This window comes from Prosopis cineraria, unplaced genomic scaffold (genome assembly GCF_029017545.1).
Source record: "Prosopis cineraria cultivar Desert tree isolate PC_DT_omini unplaced genomic scaffold, ASM2901754v1 PC9, whole genome shotgun sequence".
Lineage (NCBI taxonomy): Eukaryota > Viridiplantae > Streptophyta > Magnoliopsida > Fabales > Fabaceae > Prosopis > Prosopis cineraria.
Genome location: NW_026555340.1, coordinates 31,712,968 through 31,734,863, shown reverse-complemented (window position 1 = coordinate 31,734,863; position 21,896 = coordinate 31,712,968). Strand labels below are relative to the sequence as shown.

General features: G+C 35.8%; 1 protein-coding gene across 5 annotated transcripts; it reads right to left on the bottom strand.

Moving 5' to 3' along the window:
• Positions 1-195: 195 nt before the first annotated feature.
• LOC129320002 (ABC transporter D family member 1) lies at positions 196-21,550 on the bottom strand. 5 transcript variants are annotated; one of them, XM_054965130.1, is made up of 28 exons: positions 21,064-21,550; positions 20,794-20,965; positions 20,033-20,176; positions 19,804-19,959; positions 18,798-19,077; positions 16,753-16,977; positions 15,847-16,044; positions 15,236-15,690; positions 14,963-15,101; positions 14,801-14,879; positions 13,222-13,460; positions 12,794-13,098; positions 12,609-12,714; positions 12,358-12,516; positions 9,177-9,276; positions 8,989-9,097; positions 7,852-7,942; positions 5,110-5,234; positions 4,837-4,986; positions 4,668-4,740; positions 4,193-4,373; positions 3,946-4,104; positions 3,654-3,815; positions 3,325-3,561; positions 1,439-1,602; positions 1,265-1,317; positions 1,082-1,160; positions 196-779 (listed from the first exon to the last, which is right to left on the bottom strand). In XM_054965130.1, the coding sequence occupies exons 4-28, from the start codon at positions 19,863-19,865 to the stop codon at positions 693-695; spliced, it is 4,017 nt and encodes a 1,338-aa protein (XP_054821105.1). In that variant the 5' UTR covers positions 19,866-19,959; positions 20,033-20,176; positions 20,794-20,965; positions 21,064-21,550; the 3' UTR covers positions 196-692. The 5 variants fall into 5 exon arrangements, with proteins under 5 accessions (XP_054821105.1, XP_054821103.1, XP_054821106.1 ...); XM_054965128.1 differs by having other exon boundaries at positions 20,093-20,176; XM_054965131.1 differs by having other exon boundaries at positions 20,093-20,172.
• Positions 21,551-21,896: the final 346 nt, after the last annotated feature.

Below are 21,896 nucleotides of genomic sequence, written 5' to 3'. Positions count from 1 at the left end.
ATTTTATTTTATTCTATTCTAGTAAACAAATGTGACCTATATTGCTTGTCATGAAAAAAGAAATTGCATTTTTAATGCCCTTATGTATCATTCATGTTGAGTGAATCGCCAATAAATTAGAAAAACAGCGAATCAGCTGATACAGGCGTTTGCATCAATTTTTACATCATGTCGATTTCTCCAATAACAATGATATACATGCAAGCTTAGATCAATAGGCTAGGAAAACGCAATTCAACTAGAGAGAGAGTTTACGGCATAAACAAGAATTGCTTACAAGGTGCAGGATCATCCTGTTCCTTTTACTGTCCTGTCCTGCCTTGTTGACAAAATAAAAATAGTAAAAATGATTACATCCTATAGTTACAAGATATAAATCAATATCAACTACCAAAAGAGAGGAGGAAAACCTGTACATGATTGATCTCTCTATCCTACAGAGGTCACGAAAAGGTTGTATGATACAGCTTCATGAAATTGGCTATTTCTGCTGTCTAGCGTCGATGGCACCCATACAAGTCTACGGGGCAAAAAATGAACCTTTAATATGGGAAACCCTAAATAAAAGAAAATATAGTACTTTCATCGGCAGACCAACTATCCAATTTCCACCAGTCCATACGTTCGTGGATGACTTGGAGAATTATCGCGACTAATTCAATGGGAAGACCTACAGCAAGACTCCCTCAGAATCATTGCTTGATCAAACGAAGCTCCCAATTACCCTCACCATCAACCAGCCGTAATTCCATGGAATGGTAGGGTATCAAAGCAGGACGCTGAGGCAGGAGTAAATATGTTTAGTTTGATCGGATTAGGATGGTAGCATGCATGTTTATTTATTTTTTTCAAAAAAAAAAAAAAAACCCAAACAATGCATTGTCATGTGCCTCATCAAAGAATGCATTGCACTTAAAAATCATATCAGGAATCAACATAGAGCGAGGGCCATGCATATAGAATATTGAAAGAAGCATAGTATTCAGTAATCAAAAACTAATTGAAGTGCTCTTTACTTCATAAGCCATAATGGAGTTTGTATTTTCTTTGTTGTCCTATTATAACTTCCACAGATACTTACTTGTGAAGATGTAACAAATGTAATTCCCATATCCATTGCCAGTCTATACAAGTGTTCTTCGACATCGACGCTAGTTGCACTGCCAATAATTTTTATTTTTTCAGACAAACAGGATAGAACACGAATAACAATGAATATGATCATTCTTTGCAGAGAAGAGACAACAGTAATCATCATACATACTTAGTGCACTCATCGAGGATACCGAATTTAGGCTTGTGAAAGAACAAGCGTGCCTTACAAAAAATAAAAATAAAAAGGAGAAATGTTAAAAATCCATGAAACTAAATCAGAAAAACTAAGTACTCAATTTAACCCATTCCATTTCAAATTGCTGGAAACTAAATTCACACATACCATGCCTAGCCTCTGCTGTTCTCCAAGAGAGAGAATATCTTCCCAGTTTAGATTGGCATCCCAACCACTTTTCTCCCTTTCCAGAAGATAATTCAACCGCACATTCTCTAGGATAACTTTCAAGCGCGTCTCCAACACATTTCTAGAGTCAGCATAATTTTTATCTGAAAAAGTGAGTACAGAGATCAGAACATAGCAAAATAAAATATAGATAATGCATCGATTCTTAACAGAAATTGGAAGAGAACTAGAAGCAATGATTGGTTGACTATCATAGACCATAAGTTGAACAGCAGAATTTTCTCCCACTAAATTTATGGAAATGAGAAACCTTCAATACTGCACGTCATCCATGGCAAACCTCAAATAACAAAACACACACCAAAATACTAGTTCATTCACACCATTACATATACGTAACTGCAGTTAGTGGAATAAAAATTCTCGTCCATATTTGAACTTATGTAGTAGTAAATCTAAGTTGCTTTAAAAGTAAGGCTAAAAAAAGTACCTCTAAATAAAGAATTGCTGAAATACAAATTCTACGCTTGTATCTAGCTAAATTCCCAAAACCATTCACTCTACAATTTTCCTAATTACCCCCAAGTCCCATGTAAAATGCCCCATGAAAAATGATCTTTGTCATCAAGGATCAGTACAAGGCAAAATTCTGAAAATAATTTATTTACTTTTCTAACATAACTTATTTCGGTGTATGTTGTGTTAGAGGAAGGATAAAAAGAACACTTATGGAAGTTCTTAACCAAGACCTTTTAGTTAACAACATTTTTAAAAGCTTGATAAATGATAGAACACAATAGCATTGAACAATCCATAAAGCTGACTCCACCTAGTGGGATAAGGCTTGTTGTTATTGTTGTTGTAGTAACATAACCTTCTAAGCCTCATCCAATTCCTAGACATGGTCCTTCAAAATGAAGCCATTGTGATTCTTGACCAAAACTCTCCACTGTTCCAAATGTGTGCAAAGCCCATAATAGAAGTGACTTCCTTAAATGCAACTTAAAAACATTGTTGACATGTAAATAACAAGTGACAGCTGTCCCTAGTGTCTACTCCAAAAACTTCCAAACATCCCCTGCCTTGAACCACTTCCCCCTCATCATTGGACCCTCCCTTCCACTTCACTGAATTGGAAAGAAGCAGTGGCACGGAATCAAAATTTTCTGGGGTCTTAGTTGACCAGTTTGAAGAAAAGAAGACCCTGATCTGGTCTCTAATTAGAAAAATTGTCCAAGGCTCTATTATTACTGTTGCTCTAGTTCCAGAAGCTATTGGTGGAGTAGTTTGCATTCCCATTGAAAGAGTAAGGTCTCTTTTCTTCAGTCAAATCCCCCAACAAAATTACACCGGCCTTGCCACCTCTGTAAAGAGACTTGTTTTTCTCATCTGCCATAGAGAAGATTTTCGATTTCTTAATTGTGGAATGAAGCTTCACAAATGGAATTTTGGATGGCAGAGGTGTTCATGACTTGCCTCAACTTCACTATCTCCCTCACAGCTCTCCAGATCATATTTTGTGGCCAGGAAAAGCAGTTCCAATACCAAAATACTACCTCATTCACACCATTACATATCCATAACGCCCCTATTCATAATAATAGAGATATCTAGCAAAATTCCAGACCACCCTTCACCATTTTACCCTACAATTTTCCAATTACCCCTAGTTCCATAACATGAATAACATGTCATAAGTTAATTCAGTCAAAGCTGGTAGCATTTAATCAAACATAAAGTAGTAGCATCGCTTTAAGCAATAATTGAGTCAAATAAATTATTAAGGTCACTTTATAGAGTTAGAAACTCCATTTTGTTTTTGAGTTATTTCTGGGCATCTCATTTCTCCTTGCCAACGTAATTACCTTTTCCATATATCTTCAATGCTCTAATCTCTGCTTCCTCCCGTGACAGAGGGTAAATTATTTGATCCCTCAGGGTTCCCAAGCATGTATAAGGCCGCTGAGGAACATAGAAGATGCCACAACCTGACCCAACCTCTTCATCCACATCTTCAGATGGTTTGGAAAGTCGTCCACTTGCAATAGGCCAAAGTCCTCTAAGAACTCTGAAAATGGAACTTTTTCCACTTCCGTTTGGACCTTGTAAAGTATAATAAATGCAACATTTAATGATCAATTACAAGAGAAATTCATCTCATAAAAGTAAACAAATTACACTGATAAATGCTAACCAGTAACAAGAAGGCTGCCCCCCCGCACTATGTCACATGTCAACTCCCTGGCCAACATCTTTTGAGCCGGGGTGACAATATCAACCTTGGAAAAGGACATTACATCTGCGGTTTGAACATCCCTCACTTTTGTTGGCACAAAAGCACCACTCATAAAATCTCCTGCATGATCAAAGATCTTATTAGAATATGATGACTACTGGAAAGAACAATTAATGCTGCAGAAATAGACACACATTTTTTAGTACCTAGCCTATACTGCCTGGTGAAAGGGATAATACAGAAGACATACCAGACTGTGTTACGTCCAGAAGTTCCTCAAGCTCAAAAATCCGATTGATACCACCAGAAAGCTCAATGAACTTTCTATGCAGTTCAAGAATATCACCAAAAGCTAAAAAGCTTTGAGAAACAACAGATGCTAAGAACCTTAGAGCATGAGCCAGCTCACCTGTAAGAAAAATAGCAAAAGAGAAAAGGAATCAGGAAGAGATAAAGATTAAAGAGAATAACTGTTAAGCAATCAAGATAATATTTACCCTGCACAGATACCGATGCTCTGTCTCCCTTGTGTTCAAGGGCATACAACAAACTCAAGCCCCAAGTCACATTATGAGGGAGCTGCTTTGTGATAAAATCATCCAATATACCAAACAGCCATTTCTTCTTTAAAAGCAACTTGGAGTGGCCAAGAAGCTCTTTAAATCTTGATTCAACCATCTGCCCAATGTTAAACAGTGAAAGTTATGGACTAACAATAAACTGTCTCCATCTACAGCTTGATAGTAAAATTTTAGCCCGCCAGAATCAAAATGCAAATAGAATAAAGTAAAGCCAGCCGAATGCTGGGCCTTTCCAATCAAACCTCAATGCCTGATTATATTTTCTCACATTAGAACCAAAAACATAATATAATGTTGATATTTTAGATGAGATAAAAACACACTCCAATTAAGAATTTTTTTAAGGCAAAAAGAAAGAAACTACAACACATTGTTTAGTTGAGGAGCTCACAGCCTTTTCTCGAGCACCACCTCCAAAGAAAGCAACAGATTCAGCGTGTGTACGCAGTCTTTCATGCATGAACCTAATGGAAGCACCAAGTTGATGAAGTTCAGAATGATTTCCACAGACCTGTTGTTAAACACTATGAATGAAGCAGTAGGAGCCAAAATTAACTAACCTAAAGGTTCCTTCAAGCTGTTGTTCTTGACTTGCCAAGTCACCAAAATCAGGAGTGACAGTTCTTAAAAATCCCAGACCAAGTAACATGTAAGCATATAGTATAGCAACTCCCCTCTGCCCTGTCAAAAGCTTCATTCTCCAAGTGAACCTTATGGGCAAAAGAAATAAAAAGATATCTAAGTCATTAAGCATCAAATACATTTAAGTCAAGTACTTTTGGTTTGGACCTCAGGTAATAAAAACCTAAACATTACATGAACGATGTACTCACCACAAAATATCTACAGATGGCTTCACCATCCCAGTGACCAATCCTGACAAGTCTGTTGTTAATTTCTCCAAGTCATGAGTTATCCTCTGATCTGCATCAACATTTTTGTTGGCCATGTGGAAGACCTGCATGGATAGGCATTTAGCATTAATTTGGCACCCATTCCCAAACATGGGGATTAAAGAGCTTAATAAAAAAAAAAAAGTTTTAGGTAATTGACTGCTGAAGGAAGCTTGGTTTATGTCACTATAACAAAAAGGGATTTACACTAACAAGTGTTTTAATAAGAAAACACAATCAAAATACAGTGACAATCCCTATCAGTTAGCAACTAACCCAGAATAGTGAGATTGCAAAACAAATGAATCACAAAACGCACAAACCCTCCTGAACCTTTGAGAGGTCGGGACACTTTCCCTAGACAGATTTCAAACTCTCCAATCATCCCTCACCAATCCTGTCCAGGCCCCTAAAACCCATTGCTGGGTATGGATCTGGTTCCTCTTCCTTCACGTCATCCCTAAGCTTCAGCTGCCCCCTTCACTCGTTTCTTCACATTTTTCTCACCTCCTATAATCTCATTGGCCCTCTTGGTCTTTCTTCAGCAATAAGCCCAGTCCATTTCAGTGTTGGGCACTACAACTACCCAAGTTAATGTTTCTATGCCCTTTGATGTCTTAGTTAATGATTCTGTTAAGCATACTATGCCAAAGAGTTCGTATATTCCAAATATTATTCACTAAGTCTTCTATTATTCATAATCTATAAATATCCAAAATTCTAGACATACCATGACGAAGGGTTCATATATTCCAAAAGACAAAGTCGTTTAGATATAATGCAACTATTTGTTATTTTTTTTGACAATCAGAAACCTTGGGCTCAGTTATTAATGATCAAAATAACTTGTAATTCAATCATCAGAAATTTCCAAATTTGGGAACAATAACTGAAATAATGACAATAGTCCATCTATATATAATATTTAATATTTGTACTCTGAATACATCTTCGTCAAAAGATAAAATCAGGTCAAATGAAAGATACCTTACCAAAATTACAGGGAAATATAAAATGATGATTAACCAAAAACAGAATTCATAAAATCCAAGGAAAACTCATGTATATCCCTATCACAAAACAAATAGAGCTATGCTTTCCTAGTAATACCACCAACTTAGGGTATGTTTGGTTTACTTCTCAACTGAGGTTTTGGCAACCCTAACCTCAATTAGGGAGTCAAAAGCTCATTACAACATCTTATATCTTGTTTGGATAAAAAAAAAAGTTAAACAAGCTTCCAGGTAGAACAAGCATTACAAATGAAGCTGCCTGAAAGAGCTTTTTGATGCCCATTAGGAATACTGAGGGGATATTAAATGCTAAAAATTGCCAAATTCTCTCTCCTATCCTCTCACCTCACCAGATGGCTAGCTCGTCTTCTTCTTGTGTTTAGCTTCCATTTATCTTGTTTGCTTTGTCTTCATTCAATCTTCACAAGCACAACCGTTGCCTCTCCTTCTCGCCGTCGTTGCCATCTGAGGAGGTGCCGATGGAGGCCCACAAGCTGACAGTAGACACTGCTGACAAGGACGGAAAGTTCACGATCAAAGCTACTCTACCCGTGGGAAGCAAGGAGAATTCGATGAAGAAGTGAAAGAAATGAGAAGGAAGAAGTTACAAGAGGAGAATCCGGTGAAGAAGTGAAAGAAATAAGAAGAGAGAAGTTATGAAAGGGGAAGTCTGATGGGAAGCAGAGAGAATCCAGTGAAGAAGTGCATACTCTCGTGGAGGGGGGAGAGAGAGATAAATGAATAGGGATAGTAGTGTAGAAGGAAAACAAAAAAAATTGGGACAAAAGTGAGACATGATTTTTTTTTTTTTTTGGTTTCTTTTCGGTGAACAAAGAAGAAATTTTATTCAATCTGTTATAGTTTGTCAAAAACAAGCAACAATCATGTTGAACCCATATAAAATCCAGAAAAAATTAGTATAATTTTTCTGAATTGTATATTAATTATACATATTTTTCTTCATAATTATTTTTCTCCATATATCAAATATTAATGTTAATATAATTATTTTAATCTATTTATTAAAAAAATTGTAATTTTAAGTTTAATATATTTTTCCTAAAAATATTAAATTAGTTATAAAAATATATACAACAAAATTCATGTCTATTTTTGTTATCATACATCTCAACTTACTTTCGAATCAAATCATCCAAACAAATTTTAACTTGTTCAACTAACTTCTTAAAAAAAGTGTCCAAACATAAATCACATTAAAATTACAGCTTTTTCTCCTAACCTCAGTTGATTCTAACTTTAGTTACAGATTTTTTTAATCCAAACACACACTTAATGTATCACCTTCACTCTGTAAGAGATTCCAGAGTGCTATCTTAACAGTAACATTTATACAGCAGGTGTCCCAACAAGTTTTACCGCCCATTGTAAGAGAGGTGAAAATGTTGAACAGAACTCAGTAGTTAAAGACACAATGGCACAATCAAAAGGCCAAGGAACTCAGTTGACAATGAGGTTAAATTTAAACGGTAAAAGGAATAACTGAAATGTAACAGTGTTAAAAAAAATTGTGTAAACCAATTTTAGGTTAAAGATGATCATTCAAAATATGATACTTGGTTCAAAGTTATCAGTGATTACTACACATAGCTTTAATACTCACATACAAACATGGACAGACAATGAATTTAGTGAACACATTTTCACTTACCTTATAGAATGCATTGTTTTTCAAGTAGTTCTTGAGTAAATGCTGTGTCAAACGAATCCTCCAGCCAAGAGCCAACCTGGCTGTCAAGTGCCTGAAGAACAAGGCATGGTTTTAACATTCACAATGTTGTTGTAAGGTCAATAAAATCTTTTGTTTTTCTTTCTTTATTTCTTCTGTTTTTTCTGTGTTTTTAATGCGTTCAACAGTTACTAAATTACAGGCAAAACAAATTTCCATGATAACTCTATTATTATTCTAAATAAAATTATGAAATCCAAGCAGTAAACCTCTACTCAGAAATTTCACAGAACTAGGAGCAGGACAGATATTATAAAAAGTTTCAACCCAGGCTAGTATGGTATGGCATTATCAGTTCCTGGTATAAAAGGGAATCTATGCACATTCCAGGTTCAAACCGCAAAGTTTGCTTGCAATATTGCATCATATAATAAAAATATCTGACTTGTACACAGGGAATGAGATTCATAAAACAAAATTAAATAGGAAAGTGTTGAGAACCACTTCAACCCAAAGTTTACTAGATTATCAGGTTAAAAAACAGCTTAATCTACTAAGTGAAAGCTCACGAATAATTTTATTATAATCTTTATGAAAACCCTTAACATGTAGACAAAAAACAGGTCCATGCTACCTTATGCCGGAGCTTAACTTATTCAAACAGCTACCTAAGCAACTATCAATGACTACTGCAGTGCACCAAGTGTGGTTGACCCACAAAACATATTTATTATATTCCATCCATACTGAAGAAAATGAAATACAAGCCTCAAATTGGCAGGATGTAATTTAACACAAGATGACAGAGTAAAGCTATATCTAAAGCTTTAAATTACAAAAAAAGTTGTATTGAATAATGTCAAGAAATGAAAACATTTAAATAGATAATCAATCAAGACACAAGAACACAAGGAACTTTAACAAGGATGTCAGGTCACCTATAAACCAGCAGTGGAACCATGATTCTATTCTTTTACCGTGAAAACATAATTGTACCAGTAACAATGGACCTAGTGATTTGAAGGATAGCAAGAAAGCTACTCAATCTTGCCAAGAAAAATGGAACCACACATGATTTGAGCTTGCGATTAAGTTTCTATCTCATGGGTGCTAAATTACCTTATAGAAGGTGCAATGAAGGAAGATGCACCGCTTTGGAGAATACTTATACCAATTAGCCGAATAAAGGAAGCCTTATCCTGTTCCAGAACAAACTTCACAGTGGTACCTGAGAACATCATGCTCTTTACCAATATGCAGATGGTCCCTCAGAACAATGAGAAATTAAATATGCAAACAGAAAATACCATTCAGAGATGCAATACGATCTGAGACCCATGTTCTTGACATGACAAGAAAAGCAACGGCAAGCAGTTGTGCTCCTTGTTTATCAAATAGAGTTGGTACCTGGACGTGGAGAGTTCATATAAGAAAGAAGCACCAAAAAAGTATAAGGTAATTATAGATTATGCATTAACTAATACACCTAAATAGAAGATCCTTTAAGAAGGGTGGCTGGCTAACAGAGAGTGAAATACAATTGACCCTTTAATAGAAACCATTTCATTATAGTAGGAGCACAGACTGCAGATGCATCGGCAAAAGTAAAGTGATGCGTAGGATAGGAAGAATAGAGAGAGGAGAGAGAAGGGATGAGAGGATTTCTGAATAGTACTCAGGACTTATTATTTCAAAACATATGGATGAATTACATAGAGTTTGTTTTTATAGGTCTCCCTAGGATAGGCTAACGGTCTAACAGTAACTAACCGTAACTGAATGAATTATCCTCTAATTATCTATTACACATCATAAAGCTTAGAGGGAAAATTTCTTGAGATATCTTATCATTGAAACACATCCTCCAATAACTCTTAAACTAAGCTACGAGATCTCAAGGTATGTCACAATAATATATTATTAGCAGACCAGAGTCGATAGTTCAGTTTACATCAGTTTTATGGGGATTTTAGTTAATTATGCAATATTTATATGGCTTTACAGTTGCCAGTGCAGTACTATATATGACTTATTTTGTCTAAAGATGTCACTAACTTGCATATTGGCAAGTAAGTCTTCTAATTTTAGCAAATGGCAAGAAGCCTTAATAATTGAAAATGCATAACAAGAAATCAAATCCTCACTGGATAAGTACCAGAAAGTCGCCGCAAATGATTGCAATGACTTCATTTAAGTGATAATTGATTTATAGTTTAATTCAGCATCACTGCTCTGCATGCTTGGTTGTGTCACACAAACAAGGTGATTTTAAGCTAATATTTTCATAAACAACCAATTCAAGAATACTTTCCCCAGAACAACAGCCCAACTATGCTCAACTATCCTAAGACCTTTTTGAAAAAAGAAAATGTTTTTGATATGTAATTACAATAAACAAAAGAGAGTTAGTAAGGAATGTTAGTTGGCAAAGTTATAAGGGATGTATTCCATCGACATTAGTCTACAAAAGGGTATAGAGAAGTCATTTGTAAGTAGGCTTCGGATAAAGGATTGAATTCTGTTCTAGTCTCTAGCTTCTGTCTTCTTCTACCTATGTGTCAATCTTCTTCTCTACGATCCCTCTCGTCTTCTATTTTCCTATTCTATTTTCTCCTTCCCTATCCTCTTCATCTATCAATGGTATCAAAGCCCTGGTTCCTCAGATCGGTGGTAAGATGAATGTCTACCAGGAGCAGCTAATTAACCTCTGGAATTTGAAGGGGTGGGAGCCTTTCTATGAAAGGTGAAAACACTCATAAGGGAAGAGTTAATGGCCATAAGGGAAACTTTAAACGAGGCCTTGGAAGAAGTGCAAGACACCAAGAGAACTCAACAAGGAGAGTAATAGATAAGAGACCACTGAATTAAGTTTTGTTTAATTATTGTTATTTTGAATTTTGAAATATTATTGAGAGATTTCATTCATATTTTTAGTTATTTGGATATTTATTCAGATATCTAGATATTTATCCAAATACCTAGTTATTTAGATTTTAGTCAGATATTTAGAATTTTATTAATTATCTAGATATTTAATTATCTAAATTTTATTCAATTATTTTAGATTGTATTTAGCATTATAAATATGCTTAGCAACTCAAAAGCTAATATATCATGAATAAAACAGACTTTTGAGATTTTTGAGCCATTTGGAGATTTTCCTAAGCGTGACTATTAAAAGAAGTATAAAGCAAGATTCTTATTTTATATTATCTTAATATAATTAATCTTCCAATTTTCTTCTATCAATTCCATGTTCTCTTATCAATATATAAAATTAGATTCTAATTTCATATTTTAATAAAAATTTATCTTCCTTATTTCTTCTACCTATCTTGGATCCTATCAACATAATGGTTGTCAAACACCCAAGACAAGCGTGACAAAGTGGTTCAACCACCGGTAATCGATGGTGAACTCAAGAAGAGTCCAAAACACATTCTTGAAGGCTGTCATGAATCCACTGACTTTGACTACCACAGGAAAACTGAAGTTCAGCCTTCAAACACTACATCGCAAGCATCCCAAGGTTCTCATCACATCTCCCTTCAATTCTTCCCATCATGGCTTGGGATGTAGAGCATTTCCAAGCACCAAGTCCTCCAACATGTAGGACCACTCTCACCACCTGTCTCACGTTTTCTTCAAGCTGCCTGTTGCTGTATTAATGTCGTTGTCTGTGCTGGCCATGGGATTCTGAGAGTGGATATTGATATGTACTAGTTATAGGGGTTACATTTGATGACACCATATTTTCATGTATTTTGAGGAGTTCTATTGGTTAATTGGAGAGTCACCTAGTTATTTTTGGTTAATTGTCTTGTGTTTAGTGTTTATTTCGGTGTTAGTTAGCTTGTTTTGTAAATATTGTGTTTTGATTTATTTTAGAGTAATTTCTATTGTTAATTTGAGTCACTTTGATTTTAAGAGCCCTTATAAAAGCTTGAAAGAAGTGGAGGAGGAAAAATATGATGAATATTCCATTGACATCAGTTTATAAAGAAGTGTGGACAAGGCATTCGTAAGCAGGCTTTGGATGATGGATTGACTTTCTTCTAGTCACTGCCTCTTCTTCTACCTACCTGCCTATCTTCTTCTCTATTATCTCTTCTACTTCTCCTTCCCAATCCTTTTCATCTATTAGCTTCAAAACTCAGTAATTGTTGCACAAGCTTGAATCTCCATCCACCTACTCTGGCATCCAACTTCATGTGTAACGTTCAAAATCTCTAAATCACCCTTAACTTGGGATTCATCAAAGAAACTTCAATCCAGTTACATTCTAACCATAATCAACCCATCCTAAGACCAGACCTAGCTTTAAAATCTTAGTTGATTATCTACGTCAAATAAAGTTCTTAGACATCATCAACTTCGCAACCCCAAAAAATAGAAAGAATCTACAATAAAACAATGAGGGAAATAATATCCAATTTGAATGGGAGGAAATTAACACCCAATAAGGTCATATCTGCAGAAAGTACTCACCAACACTTTGCACATTGCAGCTACTCTCAGGGGCAAAACTCTTGTATTACCACAGAGTTGTGGTACAACAGATGGTGCAATAGTATCATTTATGGACGGAGATGATGATATCACCTTTGTGATATAAGATTGTGCCTTTGAATTCGAGAAAGCAGAATCCTAGGCAAAAGAAAAGAGGAGGGTATTTATATGGTGAACAAAATAAACAATATAAAGGCATCATAAGAGAGAATAAAAAAGAAAATCCAAACGTTTTTATTCAAGGAAAATGCTCGTTGAACAGCCTTTGCATCACTCTGTCGTTCTGACTCTAACTCCTTCATTGTATCAATCTCCATTTCAGTAGAAGAATCCTCCCTGGAGTTTAAACTAGTCTTGTCAACAATGACAGAGTCCTAGAATAGATCATTAGTGAGCAGCAAAGTAAAATTCCAACCTTCTATGATGAACCATCCAGCCTCCCTCACCATCTAAGGATAGGACAACATCATGGAATGCAACTAAAGCTGGACGATGCGATATCGTGATGCAAGATGTTCCCATGGCCCGAACTTTAGCACAAAATCGTTCTTCCATATCAGTTGTGACAGCACTAGTGCATTCATCAAGAATTGCAAATTTAGGCTTATGATAAAAAAGTCTAGCCATGCCCAGTCTCTGCTGCTCTCCCAAAGACAGTTCATCACCCCAGTTAACCTCTTTTTCAGGTGGATAACGGTCCAACAGATACTCGAGATCAACCTGAAATATAAGAACAAATGATTTCCATTAACAATTATATCAAGAAAATCAAAACATAAAACTCAAAATTTACTACAAATACGCATGATATTGAAAGAAAAAAAGGATTAGGAGGGAATTTACATTTTTCAATAGTTCCACCATCCCATCATCTGTGAGTGGTTCAACCTCTTGATCTGCAGTGAGAGGATATATTAACTGGTCACGAAGTGTTCCGACAGCTGTGTATGGTCTTTGTGGCACATAGAAAATTTCCTTATTAAGATCAGAGCCAATGCCAGGTTTCACAATATGCCCAGACACCAGTGGCCAGAGACCACCTAGAACCCGGAAAAGAGAGCTCTTTCCACTGCCATTTGGACCTGGGAAAACAATCATCAATGCTATGTCAAAGTAGTCATATTTTTCAACACATTTACACATAAGAGGGAAATGCTTTTACATCTTGCAATATTCATCCCCTTCAAACCATACCTTTCGTGTTAAGCAGAATACTAAACAATGCTTTCTGAAGATAAATTCCTCTGAAGCAATGTAGTTCGGGCCATTTAGGAAGAGAAGAAACAAGAGGAATAGCATAAAAATTGCCCTTACAAGAATTCTTAAGCAAAAAGCAATTATCCATACTATTTTCACTGTTTAAACTTCCGCAAGGATAGCCATGCACAAATGTTGTGTCAATCAGTATTCAGAAGACAATATTGAAATATGTTTAGATGAGTATAAGAAAAGAGAAGGGAAATTTTCATTGAAGACTTCCCCTGGAAATAAGGGATTTTCAAAAAAAAAAAAACAAACAAACAAACAAAATCCTATAGAGCCCTCCAACATTCATCTAGAATTACCCCCATTTTGGGATATTCTTGAGAAACAACTAAATAATATATCATCATGCCGTTTATTCGGTGCCAAAACTTCAGTGTCAAGATAATCACTTCAAAAAAAGTAAATTTATAATAACGTACAATATTTGATTATATTCTCTCATTCACCCTCCATTTCTTCTTCATTGTTTAATTTAAACATCTGAACAAGGGGAAAGAAAATCAGCATTGAACCATCCATTACCATCCCTTCCAACAAACTCTAAAAAATGCCCTAATGGGAATCTAACAATCTATTGCTGATCAACAATCAACAACAACTTCTTCAAAGAAGATTGGCAACTAAAGACCAATAAGAATGGCTAGTAATCACTGGAAAATAGGTGAGCAAAAAAGTAAAATGGACGGCAGAATAATAGTGAAAGTTTGTTTGAATAGCTCGTCGCAATTAATCAAGACTTGTGATAAAATATCAAAGCATGACAGGAACATTGAGGATACACTCCATATGCAAAAATGGCTTGAAAATCAATGTGTCCCCTGGAAAGGGAGCTTGACAAATCACAATACATGATCTAATTTGAGGTCAACCCAAGTCAACTGTTATTGCATTTTCAGCCATGTCAATTACATGTTAACTTCAAAGAACGCAGAAAAGAATGCATGCATAGCATGTGTTCATTTTATGAAACAGTGCAGATTCTTCTTACACCCGCAGATGCAAATAATAAAGATATGTCAATTGATGGTGAAACTTTCAACAATAACACAACCAGACAAAAAAAAGATTTTTTTGAGGCCAGGGGGCGGGCAGGATGGGGTTTGAAGCAGTAATGCTCTAAAAGCAATAAAACAAATAAGAAACTTCTGATGGCTACCTGTAATCAAAAGATTAGATCCTGACTCAACCCTCAAAGTCAGATTATCCACCAAGACATTACCAGTTGGGGTCACGACCTGGATTTTTAATGAACCATCAATATTGAAATCATGACATAAAATATTTTTTCATAAATGATAAGTCTGCAGATTTTACTTGCCTTGACACCAGAAAATTCAATGTAGTTAGCTTCACTACAACAATTTCTACTTCCTACTCTTTGAAGGGAAGATTTCTCATTCACCAAACTTAGCTCCCTTGATATGGCCATTAGCTCATGGATGCGATCGGCATAACCACTTAAAACACAAGGATGAATCAGAAAATGTAGACAGATGAACTTATGAAAAGATTGTATATCAAGAATGCATAAAGACTAAAAAATCCCCTGATATTAACTTCTAAAATGCCAGAAATGAAATATTGAATATACCTGAGACGATTAAGACGTCTTGCACTGATAGAAAGTGTTCCTAGAGACTGAAATAATGAAATGATGACACTAGTATGATATCTAAGATTGCTCAACATCTCTGCACGCCCTAAAGTTGAACTGTCAGGCCTTAAATTACCAGAGAAGAAAGGCTCAATGATCAGAATAACAGCAACAGTAGCACCAAGATACTTCAATAAGAAGTCTTGAATCATGCCAAACCACCACTGGTCATGTAGCACAGAATTCAAGTGCCTAACTAAACTCTTAAATTTCTGCTGAATATGAGCTTCTTCTCTCCTCTCACCACCATAAAATGCTATACTTTCAGAATTAGTCCTTAATCGTGCATGAAGCTGTCGATACTCTCCTTCCAATTGTTGTTCTTTGGACATAAGCTTCCCAAAAGAAGGAGAGAAGTTTCTGATTGTGGCCCCAGCACCAAGTACATAGGCCTGAAAAAGTTGGCAACAATAAACATCAATTCTTAAAATAAAAAAATAAAAGAAAGATCGTTAAGATTCCAGCCATCAGCCACAACTCAAACAACAACATAACAGCAGCTAGCAAAGAGAAATCCATGTAGAAGTACAGTTCAATTACAGAGTTACCAGTATCCAGAAGACATATTTTGGGCTCGCATATGAACACAGCCTCCAAGTGTATAACAGCCCATCAGTTACTGCTATCAGATCATCTTGTACAATTTCACTCAACTCAGAACAGAACTTCGGTACATCACTAGCAATCCTTTGCTCGGGATTTATTATCCGGCCATCAACATGTGACATTTTGTAATACACCATGTTCTGAAAGTAAAATAGTTGATGAACAGAAAGTCATTAGGAATAGCAAAAGTTACACATAATGCAATTAGGAAACTTCACAATTAGCCATGACAACTGAAAATAACTATCAGCTAGCAATTCAAATATAGAAAGCAATTAAAAAAGTAGTGCAAAGCAACTGTAGCAAAAACTTATTATATGTCCTCTCAAATTCCGATCAAGTAAGAAGTTGTCAAAAACACCTAGAAGGTTCCTTGAAGAATAGGCACAAGACCCCAAAGCTATTGCCAGAAAGGAACCAACTGGACCATCAGATCCCTTTTCACATTAATTAATTGCTTATCAGATGGATAGAGGTAGGATCTGTCTCTGACATCTACCTCTATCCATATTCCTTAAAAGAACATAAGTCAAAGGATAGATCTGATGCTAAAATCATTAGGAAAACTCAAACTATTGCAAAGCAAACTTACAAAGATCGGGGAGGTTGAGAAGAAAAAAAAACTGTATGCACATACGGGAAAAAACAACTAAAGTATGACAAAGCCAGCTGACTTCACTTGGCAAGGACCAATGGCAACTAAACACCGACACTTTATATGAGAATAACAATACAACAACAACAAACCTTATCCCACTATGAAAATAACAATATGTATACAAATCACAAGTTCAGCACTAGTGATAAAAAATACAAACTAATTTTCACATGCAATTTAAAATGTCTACCTCAAAATAGTGAGAATGGATAAGCTTTGTCAAAATTTTTCTGAAGCGCAGACTCAGGGATCCTGTAATGTACTTCGATGTAGAATGCATTGTTGACAAAAGGAAACACAAAAGAATATTTTCCGAAATTAACCGGAAAAATGATGGTACACGTCGAAGAAAAGCGGCACGAAATAGAAAGCCTTGCACTTTTGCTAGCCTGTTGCTCAAAGCAGTTCGAAGCACCTGCAAACAAGTAAACAATACACACATCTTACATCTAGAGAAAACATTTGTGGCCTATCAAACTCATTGATTTAGCCTCTTTATCATTAAGGGGTCAAATATCACATTTACATGTCTAATTATACAATTTCTCGTCTTAGAAAAATCTCAAAGAAGGTACAATGTCGTTCTAATTCTAACAATTGAAAAAGCACTCCCCATTTTCAACTTCACTTACTCACACAACCATGTATCTTCATATATTAAGTAAAATTCTAAGGATAAGCACCCCTCAAGACAGGCACGTATAATGTCATGTATGCATTCCTATGCACTTCCACTCATATAAGCCAGTACAGTTGTAAAGCCAAACCATGTTTATTTCAAAATCAGCAACAACCAATACACTAGGTATGGTCTAATCAGAACCTCAAGAGAAGCAATAAGATGCAAAAGCTAAGCATTTTTTATTATATTGGTATTATAATTTTCCTTATAGAACATTTACCATAAGAACACAGGAAAGACAAATAAATTATGGAGTTTTGATGCATGTCACATGCTTAAAAGAGTGTAGTGGAAGGAGTGTCAGAATCATAGGGAGAAAAAAGTTGGAAAAGCAAAAGGGAAAGGTTGGGGAGGGGAGTTGCTATCAAAAACAGTTATCAGAAGACTTTTTGGGGGAGAAGGGCATGTGTCTATAGATTAGTTAGAGGAACAAGATGCTAAATCAATACAATTTTCTCTGTAGGAACCAATGCAAGGGCTAGACTTATCTACGTCTGTACAAAAAGATGATTGTTCATTAGTTATACAATAGACCTTGGCTAAAGTAGCCGTACCTCAACAGTCTAAACAAACTATGAGCCGCGTAGCTAGTTTCCATAATCCCACACAACCATGGGAAAAAAATTTCCATTATATAACTCCAAGAATAACGAAGTTAATCATTTGAAACATTGAACTCAGTGCCTGTTACGTCCCCCAAATAATGAACTACATAATAACATTAAAGAAAACTTTATGAGCCCAGGTTCATAGGAATGGACTGTCCAATCACAAACTAGCCCTTTCAAATTCCTCTTAGTTTCTTTCTTGGAAGTCTCAACCATGCTTCAACGTTGTCAAAAACAACTTCAAGTCAGAAACATAAGACGTCAGTTAAAAATTCATGAATAAATTCAGGTTTTACTCTGGTTTCATGAAATTTCAACTTAGTCTCCCCAGTTTAAAAATACACAATTTAAAATAGGATGGCTTATGAGACAAGGGGTACACTTGGATCATTAAACAAAAATAAGAAGACAACAATGTGTTATAAACTAGACGGCCCTAAATGAACTCAATATGAAACTAGAAGGACCGAGCATAAGCTATGATTTTATATTAACCTCTAGCACGTCCAAGCTCATAAGTGAAGGCTCACAAATTATTTTATTATAATCTCCAACATCCCTAAGCTGTGGAATTGATGACCATGAATTTTTATTAAAATCACAATCTCTATCAAACATTTAAAAACTACACTTATTCAGTTATCTAATGGCAAAGTATATAGTACTTCAATTGCAATCATATCCGCACGCCCTAGACTAGCATAATCAGAATCAGCAAAAATCATATTTGTCCCAAACAGGTGCAATGGCAGAGCTGACTTTGACCAATATCTCAGTTGAATAGCAAGAATGCATTACATGTTAGCAGGTCAAAAAACTGACAGAGTTACTCAAGAATTGATTCAAATAGCATCATGAATAAATGTAAATCTATTATGAGTCGTTCTGTTTCAAAATATTGAACTGAAGCACGAAGCATAGTCATCCACGACAAAATAATCTTACCACAATGCCGACTAAAGCTAAAAGGTCCTTTGCACCTAGTTGGCCCATCTCTGATAAGAGGATTGCAGCAAGGACTTGAAGAGACTTCAATCCCCCTTTCTTTTGCTTACTTTTTGGTTCAGTAGTGCTCTTCACAACCTCTTCCTTGGTAATTTCTTTATCATTATTGTGCCCATTGCAATGGTCAACAAAATTGTGTTTATTAAAGCTACACCTTGATTGTACATAAGCAGCCGTTCCACCAGCAACTAAGATACCAGTTGCAAGCAGTAAAGTTCTTCTGTATTAACAATCACAGAGAAAATGAATGAACAAAGTTACAATAGACAAGTTTCACCTTGATAATATAATTAATTCCACTGATCAGGAAAACAATAAAAAAATATATAATGAAGGAAAGATACCATTATGAGAAAACAAGACCACAATCAAAGTGAATATAAACATTTCAGGTATGAGTATAATAGTGATGCCAAACTCAAGAAACACAGATTGACATTTCAAGCAACAGCAATCCACGGAATGTATATGTTTTATGAAGAAGCAGAATCTTTGATTCGCTTTGTAACAGCATTCCTTGATAGTTACTAGATCCTAAAGAATTTAAATCACATGGTATGAACAATTTTGACATTGTAGCATAGGAGTATTGCAAACAAGAAACTTTTTCATGCCCCTCATATTTCATATCAATACTAGTTTGATTCTTTTATACTTCAAGAACCGAGTGCTTTGATCATATTGCATCCTATTTCTGGTTAAAAGGATGTGGTCAAATGTTCAACATCTGGGTAGACAACAAGCATTTGTCAGAACTAATCCAGGTATATAACAAAATTTAGTTTTATGACATCATAAGTAAAATGACCAAAAGCATCATAACCATGATGTATTAACATCATAACCATGATGTATTAAGTTAACAGGAAAATGAATTAAGAAAATGGCAATTCAAAGTCAAAGTCAGGTATCATCACCTATGATTAACAAATAGAAAAGTCAATACCTCCTTGAAGCCAGAAAACCACGGCCATGCTCAGTTAGCTGCAACAGTTGAAGGGAAGGCATGGCTGAAGATCAACCTCTTTTTAATTCCCACAAACAAACATTAAGTGTTGTGATTGTACAGCTTATTTTCAGAGGCAGAAAAATCTAGCAAACTCTGACACAAAAACAATAGATCAGCATCTTGCAGGAATTGTAAAAATTCAAGGGAAAGTGGAAAAAGCACCTACACAGACAAAATAGACAAGCCATCCATCTGTGCAATGCTTTAAGAGCACCATGCTCCTTACCTCCACTAATTAAGGCCCCACACACGTGCTCAATTAATGTTTAGATGTGAGCTCTAGGAGTTCAATGCTCGAAGGGTGACCTGCCTTCAATAGAGAGAGAGAGAGAGAGAGAGGAAAATTCAACTAATAGAATTCTCACTTGACAGCCAGAAAAAAGAAAATGCGAGCGTCACAAGAGCTAATTCCTCGCCCCACCTTTCAAGGTGGGAATCACTCATTTTAGTTGTCAATGAACTTTCTGTTATTATGAAGTTCCCGATATCATATATATTTCAGCAGACACCGCAAAGCAATACAATTTGCCAATGACATTAACCACCAACCGTGTTTGCATGGGAAAAAAAATCCCTTCCTTCTACCTTTTCTTTGACCGCTTTTATTTTAAATAGTGCGATGATTTCATGAGTTCAGCATATTTTCTCAAGTTGTTGATAATATGCCTAGTTGGTGCCTACTTTCCAGGAGTCAAAACTCAACTACTTTCCAGCAACTGGTGAGAATAGCCAATTTGTCCATTAAGCCCATGCAAAACTTTGCCGGTTAAAATTTAAGCAGCAATATGAAAATAAAAAAATAGAAATGATTCCACCAAATAATCTATAATATTAAAATCCATTGTATATCTCTGTGTACAGCATGTAGAGACAAAAGACATTAAACAACAGCATTATCTGGGTATGAACACAAGAGACATGGCTAACCTCTCAAGGATGACAATGTTAACCATGCTCCATCATGTTTGAAGCTTGGCAAGAAAGCAAATTCCTATAAAATAGAGTATTCTAACTCAGTACCAGTAAACATGTCGAAATGGTTGTTTTTTTTTTTTTTTTCAAAGTGGAATCCGCGGCAGCGATCCGAAAGATGATGAGTCTGCGATAATACCATCTGACTCACTAAGTATATCGGACACGATAATACGAAGGTATAAGAGAAGCAATTCAGATATAACAAAAGTAAGTAGGGCATACCTGGTATGATACGATCCTCACTCACTGGAGTTATAACCAACAAGCAGAACTTTCACTTGACACATTGACCATACGCAACACTGGTTACTATGTGTTCCTGGCTTGAATAAGGGAGTAAAAAGTGAAGGGCGTAGTTTTAAAGATTAAAAACACTGCCATTGGCAAGGAGCTGAGGAAGCAAACGTCACGGCCGAGTAGCGATTAGCGAATATTCAGGATCGAAAAAATAAAAAATAATACCCACTAAGATCTCTGAGAGATGGATTATGATGAGAGAATTGTCGATTGCGGAGGCAAGTTAGAGAGAGAAGGCAGTAATGAGTGAGAAAGAAGTGCTGGTGATGGATGAGAGACAGAGATAATTCTCAGACGAGTTTGGCAGTGATCGGGTCGGGTCAAGCGGTGATGGGATTTCGCATGGGGAACCTATCGGAAACGAGACGCGCACCGTGCGAACGGTCAACCCGTTTCAAGGGAGTGGATGGATGGATAGATAGATAGATAGATAGATAGATAGATATATATATATATATATATTTGGGCATTGAAGGATGTTGGTGCACGTAATAAAGAGTCCGAGACGAAATTCTGAACTGATCACCTAGTGCCCACGGTGGCAAATTTGGTGTGCCGCTAAATTTTTCACTGGCGGGGCAACCGTCCGTGTGAATTCTGTGTATAATTAAATATGCAGTCAGTTGCACCTACTTTCCGGGTAGAAAATAATCACTCTTAAAAAATGCATTGAAAACAAAAGGTAAGGGTTTGCTTTGCAATTTATTTTGAGAATATTTTTTATTATTTAAAATAAAAAATAAAAAAATATTTGATGA

Excerpts from the sequence above, each read along its gene's own strand:
- LOC129320002 (XM_054965130.1), bottom strand. The coding sequence starts at position 19,865 with ATGCCTTCCCTTCAACTGTTGCAGCTAACTGAGCATGGCCGTGGTTTT. Across the intron at positions 12,715-12,793 it reads TGGATGGTTCATCATAGAAG|GGAGGATTCTTCTACTGAAA; the intron begins GTTGGAATTTTA and ends TTTAAACTCCAG. Across the intron at positions 1,603-3,324 it reads ATTGAAGATATATGGAAAAG|ATAAAAATTATGCTGACTCT; the intron begins GTAATTACGTTG and ends TCACTTTTTCAG.